The sequence below is a fragment of the Nicotiana tabacum genome, chromosome 19, assembly GCF_000715075.1.
Source record: "Nicotiana tabacum cultivar K326 chromosome 19, ASM71507v2, whole genome shotgun sequence".
NCBI lineage: Eukaryota > Viridiplantae > Streptophyta > Magnoliopsida > Solanales > Solanaceae > Nicotiana > Nicotiana tabacum.
This window is the reverse complement of record NC_134098.1, coordinates 73559184-73577841: the sequence shown is the minus strand read 5'-3', so window position 1 is coordinate 73577841 and position 18658 is coordinate 73559184. Positions and strand designations below refer to the sequence as shown.

The window sequence follows — 18658 nt, the reverse complement described above, 5'->3', positions numbered from 1 at the left end:
GGTATTTAACTGTAAGCATATTAGCAGGCAGTAAAATTAACAATCCATGGCCATGGGTATGCAGAAACTATGAAATTATCTACAAAAATATATTAGGAGGAACATATAATAAAAGTGAATCATAGAAAGAACTAAGTGTCTGTAACGGCAGTTTAATTTGTTAGCAGTCAAATTTTCAAGAAACCAACAAGCTCATTGGTTTACAGCTACGTAAAATTCAACACATCAAATATAAAAAAAACTTTAAAGAAAACTCTTCAAAATTCTGATGGCTAATCGTAATCTTCATCAGAGTCATCTCCATCAAACTCAGAATCATCAGTAGGTTCAAATTCATTGGTATTATCTTCATTATCAGAATCACTGATAACATATGTTGTCTTCTTCCCACGAGTTACCCTAGCTTTTGGAGCCACAACAGCTTCATTGACTTCATCCTCTAGACTGCCCAAAGAAGAAACAGGACTTGCGTCTTCATTTTCCTGTGAAGTACTACCCTTGTTCTTTCCCAGAACAGCACCACTTTTCTTGTTAAATGGGGATGCCCTCATTTTCCTCACTTTTTTCTCAGGTGAGCTATTATCAGTATTCTCTGCAGGCTTCAAAATTGACGTTATGAGTTTCTGACCAATACCTACTGCCTGCTTATTAGCTGGTCCTCTTTTCTTTGGGGGTTGTTTAGCTGCTGCTGGTGCTGCTTTTGCAGTTGCTGGTTTCCTTCCTCCTTTCTTTTTCCCTCCCACAGCTACTTCTGGCTCAGACTCATCATCATCACTAATTTCAATCTCATCCTCACCTTCAGAAACATCTGCAATGGATGGCAGAGTCTTCTTTTTTGCAGCAGCTTTTCTAGTAGGTGCTTTCTTTTGAGCTTTTGGGGCTTCAGTCTCCATCGCTGCAGGGGAAGTGGTCTTAAGTTCTAGAAGACAAACTGGTAATCATGAAAATAGTTTATTATAGCACATTTGACTTACCTTCTATACACCCCTTAGTATATTATAGCACATTTGACTTACCTTCTATACACCCCTTAGTTTATTATAGCACATTTGACTTATTGGTAATCTATACACCCCTTAGTATATTATAGCACAATTGACTTACCTTCTGCTGAGTGATCTGGGGAAGAGTTAAGATTGTAAGCTGCAAGTCTGTCTTTCAATGCTAGCACCTCATCATCTTCTTCTTCTTCTTCATCTTCAACTGCAATAGGTTTTGCCTGCTAACCATAGGGATCGAAGGTTAATGTTTCATTCGACAACATTAATAATGAAGAGAAACAGAATTTATGAAAAATCTAATCAGATTCCACACCTTTGCAGGAGCTTTCTTTGAACCTCCTCTGGCTTTTGGTTTCACAACTTCAGTAACATTGGCTGGAGAAGAAAGGAAAGAACAAGAAAGAATACCCAATTCAGCACATATATCAACTATCCATGAAAATACAGGAAAAGCCATGACAATTAGATACTAACCTGTTTCCGCTGTTGAAGCAACTGACACGTCCATTGGTTCAGCAGTAGACTCCACTACACTAGCCTTCTTAACATTCTTTCGGGGTTTAGGCTTCGGTGCCTTTAACCCAGCTGCGTTCATTACCTTCTTCTTTATCTTCTCTCTAGCTTCCTCTGCCTGGATATCAATTTTGTCTTGTTCCTGAATACAAGCGTAAATTAAGATGAGAAAGGAAAAGCATTCGAAAAATTCGGAAAGAAGGAACAAACTTTCAAGGGCATACATCAAGCTGTTTCTCAAGGACATCAAGATCCTTCAACCACAAAAGCTTTGGAGTTGCATTTCTCGTATCTTCAACCTCACCATTCAGTTGATCCCTCTCAGCACACAGTTCTTGAACCTTCTCAAGAGTCAATGTTCCTATTGGCATCGACAGCAAGTAGTCATAATCACCTGCCCTAACTCCTCTGTTTAACTCCTCTTCGCTATCTTCTGCATCATCACTTGTGTCTGCAACAACAGCTTCAACAGCCTTTTTCTTGGGGAAAGGAGTAAAACCTTTCTCCTTCAACTCAAGCAATAGATCAGCTCTCTTCCTGTTGTTCACAATGATTTCTCCTTTCACAACTCCAAGGATGAATTTCACCTTGTTCTCAATTCGCAGCAACTCCAGTTCAAGAATCTCCAACAGAGCTTTCTGCACAAGTTACAAGTTTACAGTCAGTGGCCAGCAGTCAGGAGGAAGAATGTATAGCTAAAACATATTCAGTTCAGTTATTTCATTAACTTGCCTTTCGTTTCTCATAATACTCGAGTCTTACATGGTAGAACTCCTCAAGGACTGCAGTAAAAGAATGTGAATGGTCAACAGCAACATATATTTTCTGCTAATCTAATGTATTTAGTTGGAGTTACGTACTGTCTTCCGGGTTGTCATATTTCTTAATTTTGCCGTTAGAGTCGAAAAGGTGCATATTGCTGGTGCTTATTGTAGTAGCCAGCTTAAACTTTTTAAGCAAACCCTCTTGCTGGGCTAAAATCAGATTCTCCTCAGACATGATCACTTCAAAACATACAGAGTTCTCATCACCATACGCTCTGACTTCCTGCAAGAAGAAGCTCCTTATTACTTAGCAACATTCGAAGTACTTTTATAACAAAAAATAATTGAATCAGTAAGGAACGCAAGGGACGTACCTTTATGAAGGGATCCTTGGCCTTGTCATTTGAGACTGTCATGGACTCCAGAAACTGCTTATAATCCTCTGTCCACCTCCGGACTGGCAACTCAGAAATCCTAAGAGTCGTTTCATTGACCTCTTCTATAATACCAGTGACAGTGTAGGTAGCTCCGGCTTCTTTTGTTGCTGTTTTCTCTATTGTTCCTTTGAAACCTTTATACCATGGATCCATTGGCTCCATTGGCTCATCATTCAGCAAACGCCTTACATTAGCAACAAGGTCTCTTGGATTATAATTTGGAACGTATGAACTCCAACCTGTCCCTATACCTTCGCTGCCATTTATAAGTACCATTGGAACGATCGGCACATACCTAAATGCAAAGAGAATCAACTGTTCAGTTATTTGCATCATTTGATTTTTTCTTCACTAGAAATGAAGGTATATATTTGTCTGTTACACCATAACTTACCAAGTAGGTTCAATATATTGACCATCTTCATTCAAGTAATCAAGAATTGTATCGTCCTCCTTAGGAAACAGAAATCTTGCAATCGGTGAAAGCCGAGTGTAAATGTACCTAGAGCTTGCATGATCTTTGCCTCCCTGCAATTGAAGGGTTGGTGCGGTGCATGGATAAATGAAAAGGAAAGGAATCATGTTATATAAAAGTAAGATTCAACAAATGAGATTTAGTTCCTCACCATATTACGAGTGCCAAATTGACCATTTGGTTGCAAAAGATTTACATTATTGCTGCCAACATAGTCCTGTGCCATGCCAATGATGGTGCTGCTAAGACTCTGCTCACCATGGTGATAAGCTGAGTGCTCAGAGACATAACCAGAAAATTGGGAAACTTTTGCTTCCTTAACAAAGTTCCTCTTAAATGCACAGAACAGAATCTTCCTTTGACCCGGTTTCAAACCATCAAGCATTGATGGAATAGACCTTTGAAGATCAGCCATTGAAAACAGAATAAGCTCTTTGTTAACAAACTCAGTGTATGAGATGTACTTTTCTTTTTGGTCTAGATGGGTACCAGGCTGCAGAGTACAGAAGTTAGAGAATGATCAGTCAAATCAGGAAATTTGGATGTATTGTAATCAAAACTAAAATAAAAATATTGTTGGTCCTAACCTCAAATTGTCTAAGCCAATTCTTCCTTGCTTCTATCTTCTTCTTACTGAAAGCAAGTTCTATTGATTCCCCATCTTGGTTATCCGCCCAAATAAAATCTTTCCTGTGTTTCTGAAGATCTTGGAAGTACTCTTTTCCTTCCTTTGACGTACTTGTTCCCAACCCCTATCAAAGCAGTAAAGAGAAAAATTAGCAGAAGGCCAAGTTTGATGGTTTCATTAAATATTTGGTTGACAAACCTTATAGTACTTAATCGACCAACCACTTGAATTAGCACCCAAACTCTTTCTCCACGACTCATACTCAGGCATGGTATAAAATGACAGTATCTTCCCACTTTTATGAGTAGCCTGCAAAACAACAATATACAGACTAATGTATTTAATAAAAGATCGTTTGAACCTGATTATGGTAACTTTGGCTATTTAAAAAAGGGTACAAAATTCACCTTCACAATTGGTGTGATGAACTCAATCAAGAAAGATGGAACTTTCAGCAAGGATGGCCAAAAAGTGTGGATGAAATTAATTAAGAGACCCTTGATATGTGAACCATCATGATCCTGCACAAGTATAAGATATAGTTCAATTACAGTGAACACAGTAAAACCACAAACCATTCAACATAATGGATATTGTTGCAAAAGAAAGGGGCACCTGATCTGTCATAATCATTAGATGACCATATCTGAGTGATTTTACACTCTCATATTCTTTGCCTGTCTGAAGTCCGAGAATCTTCTTGATAGCCTCAATTTCTTTATTTTCAGAAACCTGCTTATGACTTGCTTCCCTTACATTTAGCAGTTTACCCCTCAAAGGGAACACGCCATAGTGATCACGCCCAACAACAGATATTCCAGCCATCTGCAAAACAGCTCAGTTCTCCTTAAAAACACATCAAAAGTGGTATTCATCATAATGAGGTTAAATAAAGTTAAAAAGAGTAGCATACAGCAAGAGCCTTGGCTGAATCTCCTTCAGTCAAAATCAATGTGCATTTATCAGAATTCCTCCCTCCTGCATCATTAGCATCTTCTAGCTTTTCCACTTTGACCTTCTCAGATTTTTTCCCATCAGTCTTCTTAAGGTCTTTGCTATTCTTAAAGTCTGCCCAGGAGAGTAGAGTTTCCACAATGCCAATATTCTTCTCAACTGCAAAATGATTACCAAAATCGCAGACTTAACAGAATTGATAGCATAATTGGTCTTCGCAAGAATAAAAGAGAACGACTAACATACCTTTCTTTAGAAAATCTTGTTGAAGTTCACATTTCGAACCGAAACTGCTCTGACGCAGAGTCAAAGTTTCTTTAGTTTGTGAATCAAAAGCAGGATTGTCAATGAGAGCATTAACAAACATCCATAAATGGTTCTTCACTGCGTGGGCTTTGATGTTAGCATTTTTATTCTTCTTGTTCACTACACCCATTATGTGGCTTGCTATCTGGTTGGCCACATAATCAACATGAGTTCCACCCTTGATTGTAGCAATGCTATTTACAAAACTGACCTGCCAAAGTTATCATGCTAGACCATGTTAGTTTCCGACCTAAATATTTCATAGATTACAACAGTTGTCACCATTACCTGTTGAAATTGCCCTTCACTCAAACTCACACATATCTCCCACCTTAATAATCCGTCTGCATCTGTAACTTTGAGGAACTCCCTGCAAAATTATTGAATGTTAGCATACATTTCAAACTAAATGGCCTGATAAAGGAGTGAAGAATAGAAGATTTTAACATTTAACCTTTTTGCATCAGTAGAATCTAAGAAAAGCTTGCAATACTCTTCAAATGATTTGACAGGAATGCGTTGTTCGTTGAGTTTCACCTTCACAGTCTTTCCAAGGCATCCACCCAAGTCAATCACTCTCTTTCTCATTAGCGCAACTACATCTTCTTCAAGGTGTTCCATGTTAAACTTTGCCAGGTCTGGCTTAAATGAAACTTTTGTCCAATTCTCGCTCGCTTTGCATTTTGTTATGATTGGTTCACCCTTCTTTCCCATGTTGCTAGAGAAAACCTTCATTGTCACGACACAAAGTTCACTTGTTTAAAAACCAGTAATCAGCTGACAATCAAGCAACTAAAAAAAATACAACTACTAACTATTACAAACAGCCATGAACCGACAACTATTACAAATAGCTAATCGTCAATGGAAGATAGAAGCTTATTCAAATATCTGAAATTTCCATTATCCTAACTAATAAGATCTTCAGCCTGCTTGAAGGATTACAATTAGATATCGATAAAATCCATTATCCTAATTAATAAGCTCTTCAATTTCCATTAATAATTGCAATTTAACATCAGTAAACTCCATTAGTCTAATATTATAATTAATTGATCAATAAGTGCCACTATCCTAGTTCTAAGCTCATTTACCTTCTTATACAACTAAAACTAAGTATCTTAAACTCCATCGTGATGATTAAAATTAGGTACCAGTATGTTTCGTAACAAATAAATTAGATATTCTAAAACTCCTATCCTTATTGTTTATTCAACATTCCCAGTATCAAACAAATATGTATGTTGCTGCTAATTTAGTGTTTCATGGACTCATAAATTAAAATTCGCACAATAATTAACATTTAACACAGTACCTACAACGTTATTAACCCTAACATCACATTTTGCACAACTCATCAAAATTGACCAAATATTAAGCAATAGTATTAAGAAACCCTAGAAATGGGAGAAATTACCTGCTTATATTTCTTCTGGCGCTTCCCATCAGCAGTTTCAATAACAAATTCAGTCGAAAAAATATTCGTAAGCTTAGCACCGTACCCATTTCGTCCACCAGTGGTCTTCTTCTCAGCATCATCGTAGTTGCTACTAGTCAACAAGTGCCCAAAAATCAATTCAGGCACGTAAACACCTTCCTCTTGATGGATCTCTACAGGAATACCATCACCGTTATTATAAACACTAATGAAATTCTGTTCGGGATCTATCACCACTTCCACTGCGTCCATTTTAGGGTCACGTTGCTTGTTATCAGCCGCATTCACTAAGATCTCGTCGAAGATCTTGTACAAACCCGGCACATATGTAACCGGACGATGGATCATCTTATCATTTTCCCATACCCATAGGGTTTGGGTGTGTTTCTCAACGGATCCAATGTAGGTATCAGGTCGAAGAAGGATGTGTTCGAGTTGAGTTTTCTTTTGGTAGGTTTGTTCAATGGTTTTGCCGTTTGTTACAATGTTGGCGTTGCTGCTTGATTGGAGTGGGAGTTTTTTGGAAGCCATTGTTGTAGAGGAGAGAGAGACACAGAGATGGTGTCTTTTGAGGGAATTTGGAGAATTTTGGGAGAGGAGGTTAGGGTTTATAGTACTGAACGGGCGCTTTAACGGTAAAGTAGAGGGATTTGAAATTTGAAATTTGAATTCTGAATTGGAGGGCTGAGATGAAATCTGAGGGTGGTTAACTGTTTCGACGACGTGTACCTCCATTACAGTGTGGGTAACTGTGCACTGAGTTAGTAAAAAATTTATGCTCAGCTCTATGTGGGGTCAAAAAAGAGTGGACCACATCGAATTTTATGTACGCAAATAATTCTTTATACAAAATTAATTACTTAATATATTTGATAACCTTACAAAATAGAAAATAATCTTTTTAGTAAGTCAAAACATAATGATAGAGTTTGTAAAAACTTGGTTTGTCAACCTGATTTCTAGATTTTTTTGACAGATTTTTAAACTGAAATTTGAAAATCTTCATAAAAAATTGACTAGATTCTTTCGCAAAAACAACTAAAATAATATAGCCATCTTCAAAAATTCAACGAAATGTATAACCAAACAATATTCTGAAGATGAGTTTTGGAGAAAAAAATTATATGAACGAGCGGGTCCTTAATTTTTGCAAACTCTAAGGGGTAATTGGGTCTACCACATTAATAATATAATTCCCACATAAAATTTCACATGAGTTACTTTGATATGTTTGGTTGGTTGTACGAGAAAAAAATTACAGCATAACATAATATAATATTTAATTGACTTTATTACAATTCATTTACTAATACCTCATGTAGAATTTGTGTACTATTTTATCTGGAATTATATATGTAATAAAAATATATGTGTAAGCGATTCATATTCATATATAGATTAAAGATAAAACACCATTTAATATAATCAGTTCCTACCTATCAAAATCAATTCATAATTATTATTCGCCGTATAACAATTTTCTAACACGCTGATTATGTTTACATAGCATTTACTGAAGAACCTCGTATTGATCATTTCCAATTATTTGAGCAACTAATGTCGTCATCTCTCTAAACTCTAATAATCAGAACTCAACAATCAAAAGTTGATTGAATTGAAGCCTTGTTTCCAATTATGCTTATTATTATTAGGTATTACAAATTACAACTAAAGTATTAGTTTTGTTTCTTCATCAAAATGGAGTACAATTTCCATCCATTTCGTAATGCATTTGGAATTGTAGTATGAAAGTACTTCCAAAAATTTCTCTTTAACTAATGTAAATGGAAAGAACTTAAGGTGAAAGTTGAAAATTGTAACATACCTCAAAATTTTCTAACTTATGGGACACTATTAGTATGAATTATAATATCAAATATCATATTTTGGGCTATGCCATGAAATATTAAGTTCCTACGTGGCTGGGTACAAAAAAATAATTGATTTATGGGCCTAAAGCCCACAATGTGGCTTGGCAACTAATTCACGTGAAAAAAAGAAGGGATTTTTACATTCCTATACATTATTTGAAACCTTATTACCCCCTGCTCAAGTTTTAATTTAATTACATGATCATATACAATTTACCAATTATATACAAATAAGTTTTAAATAAGTATCCCTTTATATTAGGAATTGAATAAGGAATATCAGTTATTTCCTTATTCTTTTATACTTGTCCACTCTCTCTCTTTGTGTCTCTCCCTGATTTTTCTAGTGTACCCATCGTCTAGCTTTCTTTCCAGTAGTGTGATCTTAATAAAAGAATATGATATCTGGCAGTGGAACTTTCACACTTAATTGGTTATTATGAAATGTAGAGTTCACAGAACAAAGATTGCAACTCAAAAGTGCGGATTACAAATATTGAAAAGAATTACTAAATTCAAGACGAAGATATTGTAGTAATTCATCAATGGATTTCTTGGTGTATAGAGTTTTCACCATTGACAGCCATTAAAAAGCTTTGAAGCTTTGAAATTGAATTTGGATTTTCAAAAACCATTATTTATTTGGATTGGGTGTTGTTGCAAACAATTGGGAATATTGTTTGGAGTTTATATCTCAATTTTGAAGGTGTTTTGGTTAAGATTAGACTTGATTTTGGTTTAATTTCAGATTGAAACTCGAAAAAGAAGAAGAAGAAGAAGACGTGACATACAATATACTTACGAAATTGTAGGTAAATTGTATTTTGTTGTAGTTATATATATTTTTTTATTTGAATATTGTATGAAAGTTAAAAAATAATTGTATTATGTATGAATCGTTGTATAAAATTTGTATTTAAGTTATCAATACTATCTTTTTACATAAAGTTATTGATATGTATCAAAATTGTATTAAGAGAGAAAGTTTTGATTGGAATTTTAGACATACAAAATATATATAAATCAGATGCAAAATTTACAAAAGACATATTGTATAAAATTTTTATAATAATTGTATTTAAGTTGTATGATATTGTAGTTGTATTTAACTAGGTAAAAATAATGTATGAAAGTTGTAGATAAATTATAGATTGGTTGTAAAAAAGTGTATATTGTATAGTTAGTTGTAATTCAATATTACAAAATCAAATGTAATGTGACTAATTCAATATTACATTCCAAGTCGCAATTGACTATAATTTCATTGAGGGTAAAATTTGATTATGTAATTTGACCAAATAACTTGTGACTATAATTGTCAAAATGTCGATAAGTTCAAAATGTCTCTGTGCAAATTCTCAGTACTTGTAGTGAGTATTGCCATTTGTCTAAGTAATAAGGAGCCCTATTTTCAAATTGGTTACGTGATAGACTTGCAGGCTTTCAGTGCTTATGATATAATTTTGATTTCCTCCGCGTTACGAAAAGTAATGTATGTTTAAGGAAATCAATTGTGTCAAGCTGATAGCATAATCAGATAAATATTATTCATTGAAAGACATTTGCTAAAGAAGAATTTCGTGATGCTTAATTGTGTGAATATTAGAGTTAAATGCCAAGAGGTGATGTTATGTCAAATATCACCAGTTTCTCAAATTATACATGGGGAGGCAACTAGATTTTTATCATTATACAACTATTTTTCAACTTTCATACAACATTAAAATAAAATAAAATATATAACTACAACACAATACAATTTACCTACAATTTTACTACAAATTCGTAAGTATATTGTATGTCATGTCTTCTTCTTCTTCTTCTTCTTCTTCTTCTTCTTCGAGTTTCAATCTGAAAATCAGCCAGAACCAAGTCTAATCTTCACCAAGCACCCTCAAAATTGAGATATAAACTCCAAACAATATTCCCAATTGCTTGCAACAACACCCAATCTAAACAAATAATGATTAAAACCCAAATTCGAATTCAAAACTTTATGATAGATTAGTATTCGAATCTTCAATTCCTACGAACTGGAGGTTACTTCAATAGGTTGATGGGCAGAAGATAATTTTTAGGCTTACCTTATTGAGAGAGAAAAACGGTGAGAGAGAAAGAAAGAAAAATTGATGAGAGATGCGGCAGTGAGGAAAGAGGAGAGGAGAGAAAAAAGGAAAAGAATGTAATTAAATCCCCTAATTCAATGCACTAATAATGGATTGTATATAATTTCTAAGTAATCTTTATTTAGGGTGGGTAATATACAAAATTAGGATAATTTTGGTAAATAAGTTTCAAATATTGTATAGGAAGAAAAAAATTCCAAAAAGAACACCCAGGGAACAAAGTTTCTCTTATGCTTTAAGCCTTTCCTATTTTATTTGGGTTAAGAAAAAATGGGTGATATAAAATAATATTTTAAAGGGTAAAAGTCAGACCCTTTAAACCCAATCACGGTACCCATCACCAACACCATTTCCATTGTTTACGAAGAAAGAACAAGGCAAATGTGTAGGTCATTGTGAGATTTCCGCAGGACCTTCTTTAGGCCACGACTGAGGTAATTTTTTTTTTATGGAATTGTAAGCTATAACATCATTATACACTAGAATCTAAACACCCTAATGGGGTGAATTTATAGGAAAGTTTTACAAAACCTCAAGAACACCCATTAAGTACGAGTTAGGTTTTTGGTGTTACAAGATAAATTCTTCACTTTTATTGGATTGTTATAACGGGTTAAGGTTGTTAGAGATAGTAAAGTATTGTTAGAACAAGACCTCACCCCAGCACTTAGAAATTCAGAAGTTGAACCTAAAGTTTTTAGAGTTGAGAAAAGATTAATACTTTGGGAAAGTTAGATACTTATTGTGACATATTGTTGTAGTATTTGATCGTTGAGTTGATTACAAGAATTGGAACTTACATTGTTGCTTGAAAGGAGAAATTGAGGTGAGTGGATATAACCCTTTACTAAAGTGGTTCTACTCACAAAAACACGCTCACAAAGTGTTTGATAAAATATTTTAAAGAGTCAACATATGCTTAATTGGAACGTGTAAATACATGCTGACTAAGTATATTCTAGTTAAAGCTTATATATTTTTCTCGAGAAGTATAATCATCTATTTTTCATATTTTTATGCTTTATTACGTGATCTTACATGTTAAAGTTTTAAGAGTTAAATAGAACTTTTAGAAATACTTTGAGTAATTTTATGTCATGCTTATGTTATGCATACACTCAAGAATATTATTATGAATACTGATAGATCACTTTCAAATAAGATTTAGACTTGAAAAGTCACAAGAAGAAGTTTTAGAAAGATAAGATTTTTGGGAGTATCCTCTGTTCTGAGAAGGGGTCATCGTCCAGGCCGAGGGTCCTGACCAAGGCGTTGACTTCCTGAAACTTCTTGTGCCAAAGTAGGAAGTACACGAGTTGAGGGTCTCGTTGCTGAGAATTTGCCTAGCCAGACTAAGGTATGATACATGAGCGCTGAGAACCATGAAGCGAGTGGCACCTCGTGGATTGGGCCTATTCGATCAGGTTGGGATCGAACCCGTGCCGATCACACGGTGACTAAGACAGAAATAAGTCAGGATAGTTGAAACTCCTGAAGCATAAAGTGAAGTATTTTTTAATAAGAAATAAAAAATGAAAATAATTTCTTTTAGAATATTCATAAATTGCTATTATGCAATTATTTTAGAATTGTTCTTAGAAGGCTTTATGTTTTTTTTACATGCATTTAGAATCTCTGTTCGTAATGTATATTTTATTAAAATTCCGTCCCCCGTCGTTGAGACTCACTGAGTACAATGGTTGGTACTGACGTTCTCTTTTGGGAACCTACGTTGGTCTGCGATACAACATAGGAACCGGTTTTGCAGGGGAGCAGGCTATATGTTAGGACTTCCCTCTCTTCCAATACTATTGGTGAGCTCTGCTTTTGTTCGTGGAGTACTCCTTTGAGTCGTCATTGTTTAGCTATTTCTTTATTTACGTAGAGAACTGGTCAGGAAATCCCATGTCCTGAGTAGTGCGTCAGTTTATCGGTAGAGGCTTCATAGACACAGTCGATGGATTAAGATTCTGATTTTTTTGATAATAACTTAGCAGTATTTCAGTGGTTACTACGAATAGAGTTTTATGGTTGGTTAATTTAGTTATTTAAAAGTACTTGATTAAAGTATTGCCTTGTTCCATATAAAGTTTGAAGTTATAGCATATTTGATAAGCGTAGATGGTTCGCTCGATCAAGTTTAGTGATCGGGTACCGATCACGGCTTGTTCAGAAAATGGGCGGCGACAAAAATCCTTACAAAATATTAGGCAGATTACAAAACAAAATGACTTTACTAACAAGCCGTTTTTAAACCTTGAAATCCCTGTAACAAGTGAATAAGTACATCCAATATTTTAAATATTTTATTGTAGTTAATCTTCAATGTGGTTTGTGTTATTACGATTCTCCCCCTCTTTTTAATTTTCTTCAAACAATTAATTTAATCTATTTATCATCAATAAAAAGTAATTATATTTTGACCAATTTACCCTATTAATATTTTCTATGTTACTCCTCATTTAAGATTAATTCTAATGTCTTCTTAAAAGAGGGTTTTCCAAAAGTAAGAAACCTATTTTCTTTGGTGCAAAAGGCGACTTTCCTATTCCTTTAGAAAGCATAAATAGCTAAATGAAAGATTAAGGAAGCTTTATCAATAAAAATCAAGGCAATATTCTTGTAACTTGATAGGTTAGAGCGCAAACACTGATTAGGGAAAAAGAAAGGAGTAAACAGTGGGTGTAGTGAAAATCGTTATGTTGGAGTAGACAATAAATTTGCGTCAAGAAAATAATTGAGACCGAAAAATATCGCAACAATCGTAGTATTTGATTTAAAATAATTTGAGTGTACAATCTCTATGAATCCTCCGATTCTTCTTTCCAATAGTAAATAAATTCAAGGGCCTTTGAGCTTGATCTTGAATCTATATTTGTTTTCACGAACGATGATCTTGAATTCAACTAGCACGAACTTTGATTTGAACTCGTACTCCTTGAATCTTGACTTGTTCTTCGTTCTTGAGCTTGAACTTGATTTCTTGAACTTGAACTTGATTGCTTGAAGCTTGAAACTTGTAGAGAAATTTGCGGCGTTTGATCCACGAGATCTCTCTTGCTTCTTGTTATAACTTCTGGTATCTTTTCTGGATTATGAAGACCTCTATTTATAGTTGTAGGAGGGAAGAGTTATGATAAGAACAAACTCTTTCCGACCAATCAAATTGAGGTGTGACAAGGCCGTGTTTGATTGGTCAGAACATGTCACTTGCACACGTGACGCGGTTTCATTGGCCTTTTAATGTGACTTGGCATGCCTTGTCATTTTGACACGTAGCATGATCCTCTTTGCTCTTCCGTTTGATTTGGCGTGCCATGTCATTTGACATGTGGTATCAAATTGGACCTCTAGGAAGATGACATCTTGGACCTAACGATTTGGGCTCATTACTTGTAGCCCAATTAAATGGGCTAGCCCAGTCAATATTATTGGATTTAAGTAATTGATCCAATTAAATTAGCCATAATATTTATTTGGACTAATATATTTAAAATATAGTCCAAATTATTTTATTGAATTTAAATCCAATAAGTTTTGCATGCCTACAAATGCCCCTACTTCAAGACTTTTCATGAGTGTAGATTAATTAAGATTCAAAGATTAGGCTTGAAGTACACATAATAGACATATTTATCCTCTTAAAAATTTTCCCGAATTGAATCTTTACTTTCCTCGAGTTAAGAAAAGAATTTCCATGTTACTAATGGCATGTATAAATATGCATAATGACCAAACCATCAGTCATCTCGTAAGACAAAGTATTCATGATACTTTTTTCCACTTTAAGTTCCATTCTTTGCATTCTGTGCATTCTTTGCATTAACGTAAACTTTTTTCCATTCTTTGCATTAAAGAAAAGTTTCATCTGACATAACAATTCTTTACGTGGCCAACCATGGTCGGAGGACTCCTATTCATATAGGAATGTCGTCGTCCGCACATTACCAAGCATATAAGAAGTGTTTGATAGTCTCTGAATCCCACTTGAACTTGAAGTAGCCATTGACTAAATCCCTTTAGGAGACAAATTGTCGCTGCCGCCTTAGCACTGGTCCCATATCGGCAAAACGATCTTCAACGCCACTTTTCAGCACCTATATAAAGTCATGTGCTCATGTTTATTTAGCATAAACTTGCGGCATCATGAAGTTATTTTGAATTTTCCTCTTTGACGATTAAGAAGCACTGCTGCCATGGTAACTTATATTTATGTGCTTTTTTTTTCCCTTTGTTTTTTTTTTCTAGCCCTTTTTTTGTAGATCAAATAGAGACGGGCAAGTTCTTATTCAAGAATGATCCATGTATGAAGAAGGTGATCTTAGGGTGTGAAGGGATGGGCCTATCCCTGTCCGAATACCGGAGAGATTATTCTCAAGGTGGCCCGACTATCAGAGAGATTACTCTCATCGTGACTCGACTATCGGAGAGATTACTCTCAATGTGGTTCAACTATCGGAGAGATTACTCTCAAAACGACCTGACTATCAGAGAGATTACTCTCAATGTGGCTCGACTATCGGAGAGATTTCTCTCAAAACGACCCAACTATCAGAGAGATTACTCTCAATGTGGCCTAACTATCGGAGAGACTACTCTCAAAACGACCTGACTATCAGAGATATTGCTCTCAATGTGGCTCGATCATCGGAGAGATTGCTCTCAAAATGACCCGACTATCGGAGAAATTACTCTTAATGTGGCTCGACTATCGGAGAGATTACTCTCAATGTGGCTCGACTATCGGAGAGATTACTCTCAATGTGGCTCGACTATCAGAGAGATTACTCTCAAAATGACCCAACTATCGGAGAGATTACTGTCAATGTGCCCCGACTATCGGAGAGATTACTCTCACTGTGCCCCGACTATCGGAGAGATTACTCTCGAGAGACTTACATGTCCACCTTAGGTTTGGAAAGTATAGTTTTCTTTTAAGGACAAACCCACGAAGAAGCCAACTTAAGATGTAAATGGACTTATATGTCCACCTTAAGATTAGAAAGTTATAATTTTCTTTTAAGGACAAACCCACGAAGAGGCCAACTTAAGGTGCAAAGGGACTTATATGTCCACCTTAGATTGGAAAATTATAAAGCCTCAACTCAAAGACTTCGTGGACTTGACGACATCGATTTGAACACTTGGAAAACTTTGAAGATTTGGCGGACTTTGTAGACTTCAACTCGAAGACCGACAAACTTGAATATTTGATGGACTTGAAGATTCGGTAGACTTTGACATTTCAACCTGAAGACTTTGAGGGCTCAAATACTTCCACTTTAATACCAGCGAGTTTGAGGACCTCAACTTGAAGACTTCAACTTGAAGACTTGGAGGCTTAAATATTTCGACTTGAAGACCGGCAGACTTAAAGATTTGGTGAACATGACGACATAGTGAACCCCCGGATTTCAGTGTAAATACTTGGCATCCTCCTAAAATCGTCCCATTGAAGATACTAATTTACCATGGAACTTACCATAGCGGCTTGCCCCCTTTAAATCAAATGGGATCCAAAGTTTAACAGAAGAATGGTATATCAGCTCGATTCTTAAGTGCTGGTTGAATAAATTACACTCCATCGTACTTCATTCGAATAACGATTGGGGGGTTATGTATCTTTTAAACTTATGCGACTGAACTCAGAATAAAACTCTAAGCTGCCTACGTACCTCAGTGAAGAGGATCAAGTCATACCATAGTTCAGAATGGGTGGATATATAATTTTTTTATGTCCTAACTTTTCCCTAGGCCGCCCCTTTCGAGGATTTTAACCTAGCAGGGTTTTTTTTTCTTTTTCTTTATGTCCTAACTTTTTCCTAGGCCACCTCTTTCGAGATTTTCAACCTAGCGGACTCTTTTGTTTTATGTCCTAACTTTTTCCTAGGCCGTATCTTTCGAGGTTTTCAACCTAGCAGACTTTTATTTTAGTGGTGGATCGTACACAGTTTAGACTCATGCGGGCCAGGAGTGTAGGAACATGCAGTTTAGGCTTTTGCGTCAAGGAGCGTTGCAACTTCAAGGATAATACTTCTTCAAAAATTAGGAGGTTGATGAATATAATTCGCATGGAATTGACAAGCCTTGCATCTTTGAGCGTAGTCCAAGCAATCTTTTACCATCGTTGGCCAATAATATCCCATCCTTTTTATATAGAAGTGGAGCTTTGGTCCAGACTGGTGTGACCCACATACCCCAGAATGTGCCTCTTACAAATATTGGAGTGCTTCTCTTTCCCCTAAGCATCGCAAGAGTACTCCTTCAAATGACCTTCTGTATAGTGTATCTTTGTAGTAAAGAAAGCGAGGTGCACAACGACGAATTTCAGTCCTTCTCCTCATATTTTCTGGAAGTATCCCATAGCTTAAGTAGTCGATAATGGGTTGTCGCCATTCTTCTTTCTCAGCTTCAGAAACAACGACAAGATGCTTGAGTTCATTTCCTTCACCTTCAACCTCATTTGGCGACAGTACTACCCATTTTTGGTAGACAGTAACTTGCGCTTGATCAGACAGGGTTAATGATGAAGCTAGGGCAGCTAAAGCATCAACCTTCTTGTTTTCTTTTCTTGGCACATGTTGAATAGTCACGTTACCGACCCATCCCATTATTTTTTTTAGCATAATCATGATATGGGCGCAGTTCAGGTTTCTTGCCCTCGTAACTACCTAAAAGTTGGTTGATCACCAACTGAGAGTCACCAAAGACTTACAATTGCAACCGCTTCATTTCGACAGTCATTTTAAGCCCAAGTATTAGTGCTTGATACTCAACAACATTGTTAAAGCAGAGTTGTGTCAACGTAAAAGAGTGGAGCAGAACTTCACCTTGAGAAGTGACAAGTACTACCCCAACACCATCTCCTCCGCGATGTGCTGCACCATCAAAGTACATCTTCCATGAAGGTTGAATTTCAATGACCATTGTGTTCTCATCAGGTAGTTTGTCAGTTAGCTCCCAATCATTAGGTACAGGGTGATCTGCCAAGAAGTCTGCCAATGCTTGTCCTTTTATAGCCTTTTTGAGGGATGTGCAAAATCTCGAATTGCTGAAATTGGAGATACCATCTCGCTAGTCGATCACTAAGAACATGTTTTGACATCACGAACTTGATAGGATTTTCTTTAGAAACAAGACGAACAATATGAGCTTGAAATTAGTGCTTCAACTTTTGAATTGAGAAAACTAGCGCCAAACACAACTTTTTAATTGGTGAATAATTCAGCTCGTTTGGTGTCATCATCCTGATCAAGTAGTAAAGAGAGTTTTCTTTTCCCTCACTATTTTCTTGGGCCAACAGCGCTCCAACAGACCTTTCTAGTGCTGAAATACATAGTATCAACGGTTTCCCAAGTATAGGGGCTGCTAAAACTGGAGGCTTCATCAAGCAGGATTTAATGCTCTCAAAGCCATTGCTACACGCTTGGTCCCATTTGAAAGGGACACCTTTCTTCATAAGGCGGCTGAATGGTTGGCACCTCCCAGCTAGGTTTGAGATGAATCTCCTAAGGTACACTAACATTCCTTGCAGACTTTTCAATTTGTGAATATCCTGAGGCTCATGCATTTTCAAGATTGCATCTACTTTGGCTTGATTAATTTCAATCCCTCGATGTCGGATAATGAAACCAAGGAACTTTCCGGAAGTAACTCCAAAGGTGCATTTCAATGGATTCATCCTAAGTTAGTCCCACCGGAGCAACTCAAACACCATTCTCAAGCCTGTCAAATGGTCGCCCCTCTTTCTTGATTTTACCACCAAGTCGTCCACATAGCATTCGACATTTTTGTGGAGAAGGTCACCAAAGATATTCTGCATAGCTCTTTGGTAAGTAGCTCCAGCGTTCTTCAAGCCAAAAGGCATTACCTTGTAGCAATAAATACCCTTCGGGGTACGGAATGCAGTAAGCTCTTCATCTTTTGGTGCCATGTGAATTTGGTTATAGCCCGGCGAATCATCCATGAAAGACATTGCCCCATAACCAGTGGTAGCATCGATCATCAACTCTAGAATAGGAAGTGGGAATTCATCTTTCGGACACGCATTGTTGAGATCTATGAAGTCAATGCACACTTGAATCTAGCCATTTTTCTTCCTTACAGAGACAATACTTGAAACCCATATTGGGTATTTAACTTCAT

General features: G+C 36.1%; 1 protein-coding gene across 1 annotated transcript; it reads right to left on the bottom strand.

Annotated features, from left to right (window-relative positions):
- Nucleotides 1-68: 68 nt before the first annotated feature.
- LOC107825899 (DNA topoisomerase 2-like) lies at nt 69-7046 on the bottom strand (the record flags this gene model as incomplete). Its single annotated transcript, NM_001326159.1, is given in 20 exon segments — nt 69-895; nt 1105-1219; nt 1315-1376; nt 1474-1503; nt 1506-1656; nt 1739-2152; nt 2247-2296; nt 2375-2561; nt 2653-3010; nt 3110-3243; nt 3342-3683; nt 3778-3942; nt 4017-4127; nt 4226-4339; nt 4434-4643; nt 4732-4931; nt 5019-5289; nt 5367-5448; nt 5533-5807; nt 6496-7046. Coding segments are annotated over 20 exon segments (4445 nt in total), but the record flags the coding sequence as incomplete, so codon positions are not given.
- Between the last annotated feature and the right edge of the window lie 11612 nt (nt 7047-18658).